This window comes from Apostichopus japonicus, chromosome 3 (assembly GCF_037975245.1).
Source record: "Apostichopus japonicus isolate 1M-3 chromosome 3, ASM3797524v1, whole genome shotgun sequence".
NCBI lineage: Eukaryota > Metazoa > Echinodermata > Holothuroidea > Aspidochirotida > Stichopodidae > Apostichopus > Apostichopus japonicus.
In genome coordinates this window covers 16,059,325-16,072,764 of record NC_092563.1, presented here as the reverse complement: position 1 = coordinate 16,072,764, position 13,440 = coordinate 16,059,325, and the positions used below count along the sequence as shown (strand labels likewise).

Here is a 13,440-nt window from a genome sequence, read left to right as displayed (position 1 = left end):
CAAACTCCATCCTGCCTCAACTGCCTATGATGGGGTACCTGCCAAATAATCCTTTCTGGAATTCCAACTGAGCATATGCCAACCTTCAAGCTTGTAACACCCGGAGTTTGGCTAAATCTCTTTGCTTGCCAGTAATACTGAAAGTGGCTGACATCGCAGACGATACAAAGAGAAGCAAATCACCCATGAAACTTGAGAAAGAGAACAAAAATTCTGTTGTTTTATTTTGTGTACATATACTCACAAGAGGGACTTTCACTTGTGTCCGTACCAGTTGACATGACCACAGATTATGTTATCCACATGCACCCTTTTGGAGTCATCATGGGTAGCTAGCTCTTTGTCTAAGCAGTCTCCATGTGTAGGAGCTGCACTCCACTCCATACAGATTGAACAGGCACATAGCTATACTCACATATAGTCCTTTGTGTTGTACGGTGGCTTAATAATAGGGACATAATAAAGGAAAAATATTGAGTCAAAATTTTGGGATTTGGGGACATCTATTTTTTTCCCTCCTATGCCCCTATTAGCTTAAGCCACCTTTGTGTCTGACATGCTTCGTTTTCAGTAGATTTTGGTAACTTACAATGTTTTATGTGATAAAGTAATATTTTATGAAACATTTCATAATGACAACAGAATCATCAAGATGTGTTCAGTTATGATATGCATAATGGTATTCAAATTAGCTCATAAAATGGTGGGGGGAAAATTGAGAGGTACATATTAGTGTGTTCAAGCTTAAAATATATATGTATATTAATATAACCATAGGCATAGGAGCCCAATATGATTTGGGGGGCTGTAACGACTTACCCGAAAAATATAACCAAAATTGTTTGCGCGCTCGGCGCTCTTTCAACATCTTAATGTACATATCATATAGGCATGCATCTGTTATTGCATCGCATGCCAATAACATACAATCATTTGCCGTGTTATTACCCTTCCATATTGGTTATAATTTTTGGGGAAGTCGGTACAATAATAATGATAATAATATTATAAGTTTAACCATTGAAAAATACATTGCAATTTATTTGTCTTTCAGTTGGTGCCCGAAAAATTCTCAGCACATTGCCCGAATTTCCACAAAAATATTTGGCCGGGGGACTGCAGCCCCCCTCGCCTTCCCCTGCCTCCTACGCCTATGAATATAACTGTGCTGTTATGAATCATGCCTTGAGTCACTAAATTTCAAAAGTGAAGAGACTGGAACAAGGTTTTGAAGTTTATTCCAGCCTCCCCCCCCCCCTCAACCTTCCCACCCATCCCAAGATATAATATAGTGATGTTAAGTTACGAGTCACAAAATTACTGGCAATGGCTTTAGTCGACTCGGCAATTTTAAGCAACTCAATTGGATGCAGGAATTTCAGCCCACTTTTCAGCCCATGGCAATGGTCAACAGAAGTGCCTTATGAACTGGACTTTTCATTTTTTTCAAGGACCAGTGAGGTAACAAGAGATGGCAATAATGTATGCAAATCTCATAATATCACAATGAAGAGGGTAGAAACATAGTATGAATTATCTGGTCCAAACACACCCTGTTAGGACATTTTTTTCTATACTGGCATGTCCTTCTTCAGAGCACACATAGTGTCAGTATGAGCAGTATGAATATCATGTTCAGAGGTTAGGAACTGTTTGTACTGTCAATAAGAGTGCTTTGAAGCATGCTATCGAAGGACAGTTAATAGGTATTAGCCATAAGGAAATTGTCCCAAATGGCTGCCCAAGAAGGTAATTTTTCTTTTTAACAGAGAAAGTAAGAAACAAAGACAAACGCATTTTTTTTTTTCATTCAGTGTATTTATAACACTACTCGTTATATTGATAATTAAATTAGCACAGGGCATACAAATATGTATAAAATGCCGAAATAAAATAATCGTGACTTGGCAAGAATTGAGCAAGGATGAACTGAAAAAAAGACAAGTAGGAAGAATTTTCTGCATAATAATAATAATGACAATAATAATAACAATAGCTGGATTGTTTGCATTGCGTTCATATCCCTTAATAATTATAAGCAGGATTGTACAATTCCAGGAAAGACGGGCGAAAAAATAGGACATGCTGCAATTAAAAGCTTGTCAGTATTATTGATCTGAAATTATGTGAAATATTCGTATAAGCTGGACCTTGAGCAATTTCCTTTCCCACCAACACCCAGAGCTTCCACCTTCATGACTCATTTAAAGGGAGTGAAGACTTGCGCGGCGGTAATCTGACCTAGTTTCGAATGAGGGGTAACAGAAGTGTTAGACACCACCATCGATCCCAGAAAATACACATAAAGCTTGCTACCGTCGGTAATTAGACACTAGTGTACAGTCAACACATGCAGCTACGGTCAATACCCACAACACGGTGTACATAGCATCGATGGACATCTCAGCAGGGAGTTGTTATGGAACTCCCTGAACTCAGGTCCAGAAAAAGATAACAAGATATCACGTTTAATTACTGTCTGCTTTTGTAGTGACAAGAAGAAAACTTCACTTGCAAGCAACGGAAAGTGAACTTTTTTCTGAGGGCGGCATACGGTTTGGGGCGAGTCTTCAATGCCTTTAATTTGTACATATTTAATCCTCTCCCATTATGGGAGGGACTGGGGCATAACATGATTATGGTTCAGTGATTCAACCAGTGACACTAGGGCCAATGAACGCATTCGGCATTTGGGAAGAAATCAATTTTCACGACACATAGATAATTGTTGCATCGGACCCAGTACCACACCAGATCAAGTCAGATCAACTTGTCACTGTTGTCTTACAAAGAATGTCAGGTCGATACTGACACCTTTTCACATGGTCTTAAAACTTTTATAGCTCTAGGGATATCACAATTGTGTGATTCGAGTACTGCAGAAACCAGCCAGAAATCACAGGCAAAGTCTTTGTCACTTTTAAGTTATAAATCAACCAAATTCAATATTTCATATATTGCACACAATTTATACTACACATTGGTTGTCTCAGGCCACCAAAAAAAAAATTGGTTCTGTGTAATATTTACTGTACATTTAAATTACTGATTGTATTCTTAAGCCATGAAATATATGGCTTAATCGTCATGAAAAGAGAAAAAAAAAAGAGAACTTATCTGCAAGACAGGACTGCCAAACATTGACTATTAAACTTTAGAAAATGTTTAATTAAAGGGTGCAATAGTCGGGTACAGACCAGAAATTAAACTTTCACAAAGTAATTATTTTCCATGTCAATAATGGCCACCTCTTTCTCAAGGTCCTATACAAACAAACCCTGCTTTGTTTTTAAAAGGCCCTAAACCAAGGTTACTCAAACCCCATCAAATCTTAAAATACTTGCACCAGTGGGATATTGCAACTTGTTTTAAGGGTTTAATAATAAATATAAAAAATAAAATAAATATTACCATCTTGATGGGGGATGAGCAAGAAATTCTTGTAGCTTGCTCAATTTTTTATTTTTTTTCTCTGGTCTACAATTGCCCACAATTTTTTTTTTAAAGTGGTCTTATTCCCATTCTTTAATATCTTCACTCCTAAGCGTGAAGGGCTGGATGTGATACAGCTGTTGCAAAACTGTTATTAATCCAAAACAGCTAATAATGCCAGAACTATAAAATGTCAGTTTCTATGACTACCAATAACACGAAATAAACTACCCAAGTTTAATGTTGTACAACCTTTCAACTGTAAAAGTGATTAAATCGAATCGCCAAAGATATATGCTACACCTGACTACTGTAGTCTACCTGGTTTGCATAAATGTTACCAGGTTGCTAATAATTTGACATAAGTACATGGGATAATTTTGTAGTGTTATTTTAAGGAGTAATTTTGTATTGTTTGTTTATAAGCATTCACAAAACTACACAAAGTTGAAAGAATGTCATATCTTGCCACACAAAATTCTACAACGAATTGTTTTTAACTGAAGAGTACACAGAAGTTCTCCAGCAAGTTTGTTAAATATTCAAATTCAGCCACTGGAATAAGTTGGCTTTCCCTCTCTAGTATTGTTCATCTTCAACAAATTTTCCAGTACCAGACAATGTGAGAAAGAAACAAATATTCTACGGTGTTAGCGAAAAACCAGATCTTGATAAAATGGTTCATTGAATGCAACCTTATTTGACAACTGAATTTACCCTTCCTTACTCCAGAAAGTGGATCACAGGAGTTGGTCTGTGGCATCATGGTCAAAAATACTTTTCTAAAGCTTTACATTCCTTTCATAATCTCCATGTTGATTGTTGACAACTTAAATGTTTGCTCAGCTGTCAATGCTCTCTGAATATAGAATTACATCCATTTTTTTCTTAGCAATATCTTCCCCTGCAGATTAGTGATTGAAATATTTATAATAAAAACAAAGACATTTTTAGCTCAATTGCCATGGTGACATCATTCACTCTGCTGTTGTCAGATGCATTCAAATAATCTCACCAAATTTGAGAAATTCAAATCTTCACCAACCAAAATTCTATGAGAATGTCCTTAAAATGGAAAATGTACAACATCTCCAGCAAGGTTTATCAACTTCATCCACCTAATACCCTTTAACTCTACATAATTCCAACTGTACATTCAGCGAATTGGGAACATTTTCCAATGCTTAGTACCACTCTATGATACTTCTATGTCATGATCCATGACTCATACTTTCAGTGTGAACAATTCCAAATCATACTATGACCATATGTGATTATGTGATAGTAATTGTAACACTAGGCTTCCTCCAGAATAACAAGACCAAACTGTAGACTTGTTGCCATGGAAAACTTTGGTTTGTGAAATTTGATCATTTACACATATATGCAACCCTTAATCATCTTTAATGAATTATATATTATTGAAGATCTGTCGCAAGGAAACCTGCCAAATTAACATACACCTTGTTTCAATCTCCTAGCAAATAATAGGTCATGTAGACAATTTTGACCTTTGACTAGCAGTGCTAGAACAATAATACTTTTTATGAGCAATGAAAGTAGAGAGGCTATGGAAGCTAATGTTGCAGGCCCTGCAGGCTTTGCTGCTTGGCAGAAACGTGGAATCGGGTCTAACACCAACGACTGAAACTGAATGAGGAATTTTCCTATGGACCTGTGCTCTTGCATTTTCGGTTTTTTGATGGTCTCGTCCAGGTCGAATGCCGCCGTCGTCTTTCGGTGACGATGCTTCGGTCTTGACACGAATACATCCGTTAACATTTTTCTCGTTCACCCTGCCAAATCCCTGAGATGTTCTATCCTTGTCAAGGAAGTCATTTTGCTCACTTTTAATTTTATCAGAGGTGCCGTCTCCAACAACAAATGCAGGAGGTGATTTTCTTGACTCATCATCATCGACTTCTCTCTGACTGATCATGGGCCACGATCTAGCTCGTCGGTTTATGTCCTGGTTTGGAGACATTTGTCTGTCACATAACTCAAGACTCTGCCTGCCACTCCTTTCCTTTCCGATAGTTTCATCTCGACTTCTACTTTCGAATTCATCTGGCTTGTGATGTTTCCCAAGACCAGAATTGACAGGCAGGTGTCTACTCTTGGTGTTTCCCTTTCTCGTATGGATTACGTTGCCATCGCTTAAAAGTCTTAAATGGTTGTTCTCTGATTGGCTATTCTTGTCCTTAGTTCCTCTGCAATTCCTTTCTGCTGTTGTTGAAGGCGTACCGCTACTGCCGGGCGCAGAAGAAGCCGATTTTTGACAGTAAAACTTTTGATGGATCTCCAAGGATTCCAGTTTGCGAAAAGCGACACCACAGCCCGAGCAGAGGTGAAGCCCTTTGTATATTTGATTTTCAATGTGAAAACTAGTGAAATATTTCTCCAGATGCTGTTCGTGCCTGCTGCGATTAGGAGACACACGTGAAGCTGGGAATGGTAACCTGCGCTTCCTCTGTTCCGTCTCGGATGTGGATACAGCGGCGCCGAATCTCGTCCGGGGATCTTGCGAAGGCAGTTCCGAGGAATCCGATCCGCCGGGAGACGTTTGACGTTGTCGCTGCGAAGGACGCCCCGACGACGGTTTGCTCTCGTCCTTTTGCATTTCCGAGCAGTAGAGCTGCTTGTGTGCGATCAAGGTGTTTGCTTTCCAAAACGAGACGCCGCATTGACCGCAGATGAATGACTTTTGAGGCGAGGCAGAACTGGGACTTCGGGGAGATTGTACCTTGAGGTTGTCACAGTCTTCTTCTTCTTCTCTGATCTCTGACGGTCTCTGAACATTCTCTGGGGTGGCAGGTGAAGAGGTCATACTCAAGTCTAGAGGGGAATCGACTTTGTCCTTTCTTTTCCAGGAAGAGTCGGATGTGGAAGTAGGTAAAGAGGGCTCAACGCCCGTGACGGGGATGGCCACGGGAGGGGTCAGAAGGAATATCGGAGAGATGAGATGGGCACCGTTGGGACTTATGATTTGGGTACCCCCGACCAGCATGGCAGATGGCACCACTTGACTCATGTACACGAGGGGAGCATGAGGCGGCCCTTTCATCAGGGATCTGTCCGACCTCTCGGGCGACACGTTCCTTTCTACGGTGTACTGCATGGGACTGCCACGTTGGTTCTTACTGTGTACAACGTTAGGCAACATACCACCAGGAGACTGGCAACGTCGTGGGGAACCCTCTCTACTATCCGACGAGGGCGACATCACCTTTGACTCATGATGCTCGGAATGCCTTTGTTTACAATAATACTTCTTGTGGGCGACATAGTTTTCTTTGGAACGGAAACTGATGTTGCAGGCTCTACACATCGAGGCAGAAATGGCTGGTGGGGAAGGGTTACCATAATTGACATTTCTAACTTCCAACGGGCTGCCTCTGCCCGTTGCATCTCCCCAACGAGTCCTCTTACTAAACTCCCTGCTAGAACTACACTTGCGTTTTAAATTTGATTTTTCGAGTAAACCACGTGTCCGATGTACGTCATCTGTCTCGCGACTGTCGTTACTGTTGCAGTTGTCATTCATGCTGTTACTGTCATGTTTAACATGAAAATGCTTGGTATTACTTCTGCCTTGACTGTTATCTCTCGACGAATCGTCGCCGCCGACGACCCCATCGCTTTCACCAATTTCTGTGAGTCTCGCACAGCCGTTGCAGCCCACAACGCTCCTATCGCCGTTGCTGCTCTGCGCTTCTTCTCTCTTCTCCACCTTGACGTGGGTAAAGACGTGATCCCGGAGGATGTCCCAACTTCCGGCGACAAAATTACAGAACTTGCACATGGGGACGTGCTCCCCGCAGTGCAGGATGAGCATGTGACTCTCACAGTTTTGACGGGACATGAATGAAGACTGACAGAGCTGGCAAACATGGACCGACTGAGCAGAGCCAGACCCTTCGTCGGAGCCCGAGGAGTTCCTACTCGAACTTCTGGACGTCAGACGTGGACTGGAGGATTGTGAGACGGAGAGGGACTTACTGCTCACATGGTGGTCACGTGGGCTTGGTGCTGCCTGCTCCTTGTGGTCTCTGCCCGTGCAGTAGTACGTCTGGTGAGCGAGCAGGTTGCTGGTGTTCCGGAAACATACGCTGCAGTTTGGGCACTTCTTGGTGACGTCTGTTTGGAGCGAAAAGAAAGAAGGGAATAAAGACAGGAAATGAATAATCTTGTTTTCTGAGAAGCTTAAATTAACAGGTATGCATGCTATATATATATATACTACACAAGCATATATCAGTTTCAAACAATGTACAATGAAGCAATATACCATACAGTATACACATATATATACCAACCTAACAATCACTTCCAAAGGCTGTATTTTGCTGAAAATCTCCTTTTCCAAGCCTTCAAAATATTTAACTATATATATATATTGATATACCTTACAACATGTAATGAATCCCTCTATATAATAAAGCCAATAAAGTTGAAACAGATTTGGCGGCAAAATCTCTAGCATTTTCACCCTGTTGATGGCATCAACTAAACTTAGGCATTGTCTTCTTCCGTTTATAGTTTTCAAATTAGCTTGGTAGAAAAGAGGCGAAGGGTGGTATAGGGCTAGACAACTGTGGTAAAGCTGGTGTAATTGCACAATGAAAACTATCACTGGTAATTTTCAGTATCTTTAGAACATAATGTTTGGTACTTCTTGCCTGAGGTGAAAGTTGTTAGTGAGATCAAAAGTGACATGAAATTTTGGTTGCCTACATATTAAAAGCGCATCATCGTAGCTGTATTGAGAGGGTATCACTAAAATATGATTAAGTGTTGCTTTCAATGAATGACCCTTCAAGGTCGATATGTACGATCTTCAGGAAACAGAGTGACAAAGTCAGCCCAGAATGTGGAACGGGCCGGACATCGGAGGAGGCCATTACTAAACAGTTTGCAGAGATATTGCAGTTACGGTAGAGCAAGAACGCATACAGCAAGTCTTGAGGGGGTCTTGTGGATGAGGAAGTGAAGTATAAGTCGACTATGGAAAGCCGTTGAACATATTAAAAGACCTTTTGAATGATACTTACTGAGGATGTGCTCTTCGTCTATGTGACTCGTATTGGAGGACGGTGGATGTTCCACGAGTCCTTCGTCGACTTCTTCTTCTTCCTTAATCACTACGACTTCTGCCGTATCTTTCTTCAGCTGCCCATCAATAACGAGCCCTCTTATTTCCGATGGAGTTTCGAATCTTCTCATCAGCTTGACATAAACACCACGGCCTATTCGGAGGATAAACAAACGCAGCTTTAAAGATTATGAAACCCAAGTTTCAAAGATTCAGGTCAAGATAAGACTAATTGAGCTTTCCTTAATAAAGAGAGCTAACCTGAAATCATATGATGTGTAGGCTAACTTATAATGGTTCTTCTGAGTATCCATCAGGACTCAAAATCTATGCAGTCCATTGGAGTCTGCATGTGTACGACGAGTGCGTGTGCATACAGTGTATGTGTGTACATGAGATGGCCGCATGTAAACAGAGCATCTCAATGCACTTATTTTGGAAGCTAAATCTTATCGTGTGGATGCCCGAAACTTGTGCAAGATTAGCACACTTATAGACTTTCATGTAAATTTATGTGTAAATCTGCTGAGGTCAAATTTATGCTAAGATGCAATTTATTCAAGAGGAAGATGTGCCCTGATACTTCACTGGTTGATATAGCTGACCTACAACGATTAATCAAACATTTTTTGCTAACTTGAATAGAGGTCATAGGTCGGCTGACACATGAATATTCAGAAATGGCAATGGCTTAACTAAGAATTCTTAATTTGGCATTGTTTTCATTGCCTCCACTGATTGCATTTCTCGTGAGAGTACAAGTGGAGACACCAAAGGGACATCCACCTGAAAGCTCAGGGGCATTCTTTGCCACTAATTAATCTGAATGACAATAGAGTCACAGAGTTCGATTGTGCAAATATTAATTCGGAACCGCAAGATCAGAGTTCTTGTCCTTGACATAATTTTTGATATTTAGTTGTGAAAAACTTTCACCAGAACTACTAAAGGACTGTTATTAACACTGTGCTAACAGAGGGGCAACTACCATTCAAGTATGTTATTCAGAGCTATTTTAGTTGAGTAAACTTTCACCAGAACTACTAAAGGACTGTTATTAACACTGTGCTAACAGAGGGGCAACTACCATTCAAGTATGTTATTCAGAGCTATTTTAGTTGAGTAAACTTTCACCAGAACTACTAAAGGACTGTTATTAACACTGTGCTAACAGAGGGGCAACTACCATTCAAGTATGTTATTCAGAGCTATTTTAGTTGAGTAAACTTTCACCAGAACTACTAAAGGACTGTTATTAACACTGTGCTAACAGAGGGGCAACTACCATTCAAGTATGTTATTCAGAGCTATTTTAGTTGAGTAAGCTTTCACCAGAACTACTAAAGGACTGTTATTAACACTGTGCTAACAGAGGGGCAACTACCATTCAAGTATGTTATTCAGAGCTATATTAGTTGAGTAAGCTTTTAGGTTCTTATATTTTGTCAACTGGTGACTGGAATGATCACTGACCTCCACCAACAACAAAAGCACCTGAAAACTCACTGGTAAGGAGCCATCCAAATGCCAAGTACAAAATTTATGCGAGGCTGGAAATGAATTATTGAGTTTCATAAAGCTTTCAGATATTGACTTCTTTTGATCTGGATACCTACTGAACTTAAATTTTCCTTTTTAAATGTAACCTCAGATAACTCTAGCGAACTGAAAAGTCACCACTGGGCAAAGACAAACCAAGTGATTTGTGATCATGTGATCTAAATCATGTTTGCCTGCCATGATGTCATATACACAAAACAAACAACAAGCGGATTTTACAACCGCTGCAGTTTTCTTATTGTCATGGTACCGTACCTAACCTTCTCATCGCAATGTGACATCGCACATGGACAAAAAAATGGCAGAGTCCTCACCTGCAATTCCAAAATAATGATATCTCTCAAAAGGCGTTTCACTTTGTATTCGTTACTTGGTAAGGTGTCGTTCTCATGAAGATTGAGGTATATAATAGCTTCAAGGTTGAGTTAATAAAACAAGATGACAAACACTTCCTTTTAAGGCCAAGTTCTTACCGGTTTTCTGAATGACCAAGTGAGCATCATCTTCGTCGACTGCAGGTATAAAACTGACACTTTCCTCTTCGCCGTTGTTTCCCTGAAGTATCACCTTTAGAGACGTGGTCGATCTTTCGGGGTCAAGCGTCTACGACAAAGGAAGGGAAATTTAGAAACTACTGAAATACAAAATATTAATAATAATCTCAATTGTTCTGTACACGTTCACACTTCTTCCATAAAGCTATTAAATGTACACAAAGTTAGAGCTCACTGCATCTGTGTGGTCACAAATTTTCTCAGGTTTATTTCACTTGGTTCTAAGTTACTTTCTGTAGATGAAATGTCGTCCTTACACACATTACTGCAGTATTTGTCTTTTTACAAGTTTTTTGCTCTTCTCAAATTCTCTACATTTAATGTCAACACATTATCAATAGATAACTACAAACTAAAATATGAGGGGAATGCCTATATAACGTATAATGTACAACATCTCAGTTTGGGGCCGGGATATCTGATGAGATATGGAAGAGATCACCAAGTGCTAATCCAATCAGCTTGCTTGTAAATTTAGATACAACATGAATATTCAACAATAGTTCTTATCTCACTTTGACTGCATATGGAATGCAGATTACATCTATATATAAACATATACATACATATAATTTTCTAAATATTACAATGCATATCAATAGATCATAAATTAAAGAATGGCAACTGTATTATAGTTGGTTATACCTTTGATTTCTCATCTGATACTGCAATCGTTTCGGTGGCAATTTGGCAGATAGATGAAGAGATAGGGCCTAAAGTCTGTCCCACTATGGCTTGCTGTAGAGCTTCAATAAATTTGCATGACAAAGAGTCTTCTGCAACATCCTCCTGGAGTGGGTTGTCATGGATACAATCAGATGCCGACATACCCTGCTGAGAAGAGTCAGCATCATCACACTCTCTCTGTTTCTTGTCGACCGTTTCTACGGAGATCATAAAAGAGGAGAGAAGTGTGGTTGGTTTTTTGTTTTTTCATGTTTTTCTTATTAAGAAAGTTGAAAGACTATGTGACAAAAGGTAGATTATTGAATATAATATAGATTGAAATAAAAGGCTAAAATTTACAAGAAGAGAAACAACCAATGACCTCAATTGAACTTTGACAATTATTACCAATTTCAACAGGCTTTGTGTATTCGCTATGAAGGTCATCTAAACCACCTTGGTTTTACATTTTAAGTTATTTTATGATTACATGGGTTTCATACCTTCCTTAACTCTCTTTGACTTGACAGAACAGTAACATTGAACCCTTGACCTTGACCAAAAACAATAGGTTTCAAGGTGCATGGATCTCCAGGATAAAAATATCCCCCCCCCCAGACAAGATGGATAAGACCTGGTTCTAAGCAAAGAAAGGAGGGTCTGGAACCATCCTAACCCTGCGATTCTTAAATCTACAGTAATACGATTATTCTTAATAGAAGATAAAGCATGGAGACATCTCTTTATTGCTGATGCTACTTCAATGAGGAACAGAGTTTTCTTTGTCAGGGTTGCTAAAGAGGCTGAAAATATCCACTCTAACAGTGACTTTATCCAGGCTTGAAGCACCGCTGATATAAGCTCCATGATAGCACTGACCCATTGGTGTCCTATTAGCCGTTCCCCTGATGTATTGTCCTTTATAATTATTGGTGCCCAGGATGGAACCACCTGCAAACCCTTCATGTATAGCGGCAATCGCTGATCTGTAATTTTTGGAGTAGCAGCTACCTGCTTCCCTGACTTAATGAGCCTTTGTAGGAACTCACACACTTCCATTACAGAAATCTTGTATGGAAGCACTTGTCTATTAAGGCACGTGCCACTCTCCGAACATCCGTAGTCAGGAATCTTATTCGCCAAGTCTGTGGACCTCCTTCTTGCATTTACTGCCGTCCAAGCAACTGCCTCTGAGAAGCCTATCAGTCTGATATCAGTCTGAAAGAGTCCTGAAAACTTCCAGGCATCTAAATTGAGTCCCTTTGATTTCTGGGTGCAAGAGAGTTCCTCTCCTCTTTTATTGGAAATTGGGGGGGGGGGGGGGGGTGGGTATCCGGTAGTACTACTGGAATGTCCATGCTGTAACTGGAGTAGTTCCCTGAACCACTGTCTGCAGGGCCAAAATAGTGCCACTAATATCACTCTCCTTTTGGATTGGCCTTCCTGTATGGCCTGACTAGACACGGGTGGGAAGGCGTAAGCTTCTAAATAGTCTGGAAGCAACATGGTGTCTGTTTGGTACGCCCTAGAACGCCTGGTGCAGAACACTTAAAGCTTGGCGGTCTGTAGAGGTGAAACAGGTCTATGAACGGATTGCCCAACAAGTGGAATATACTGTCGCACGTCCCTTGGGCTAGGGAACACTCGTTCGGGTCTAAGTTTCCTCTTCACAATGCGTCTGCCATAGTGTTCTCTTTCCCCGCTATATGGGAGGCTCATAAGGTAATATTCAAATCCTTGCAGAACATCAGGAACTCCCAAGTCAGTTGACACAGCTTCCTGTGAGTGTGTCCTTCCTTGCCAGTCGACATAAGCCACCACCGTGGTATTGGCAGTGAAGACTGTCAACCTGGAAATCCTCACTTGTGGTTGGAAGGATCCCAACGCCCGCAGGACAGCCAACATCTCTGCAAATATTTATGTGAGATCTCTTCCCAACCGGGGGAACACGTCCCCCATGCTCTCCTGTTCTGCAGGTGGGCTCCCCAGCCAGTTTAGTGAGGCGTCTGTTGTAACTTATGTCATTGGAAGCTTTAGTCTGAAGAGGACTCTCTGATTCCGATTCTCTGAGGCTGACCACCACGGCAGGTGTTGGATGACCCCCTCTGGATGAGGAACTAGTAGTTGCTTGTCCAA

General features: G+C 40.6%; 1 protein-coding gene across 3 annotated transcripts in view; it reads right to left on the bottom strand.

The window, feature by feature from the left end:
- Positions 1-1,794: 1,794 nt before the first annotated feature.
- LOC139964781 (uncharacterized) overlaps positions 1,795-13,440 on the bottom strand; it is a 35,138-nt gene continuing 23,492 nt past the window's right edge. For all 3 annotated transcript variants that reach the window (XM_071966746.1, XM_071966761.1, XM_071966754.1), the window contains exons 2-5: positions 11,284-11,522; positions 10,558-10,687; positions 8,484-8,678; positions 1,795-7,569 (exon numbers count right to left, since the gene is read on the bottom strand). In XM_071966746.1, the coding sequence (XP_071822847.1) occupies positions 4,925-7,569; positions 8,484-8,678; positions 10,558-10,687; positions 11,284-11,522 (3,209 nt within the window). In that variant the 3' untranslated portion in view covers positions 1,795-4,924. The remainder of the gene's footprint in view (positions 7,570-8,483; positions 8,679-10,557; positions 10,688-11,283; positions 11,523-13,440) is intronic.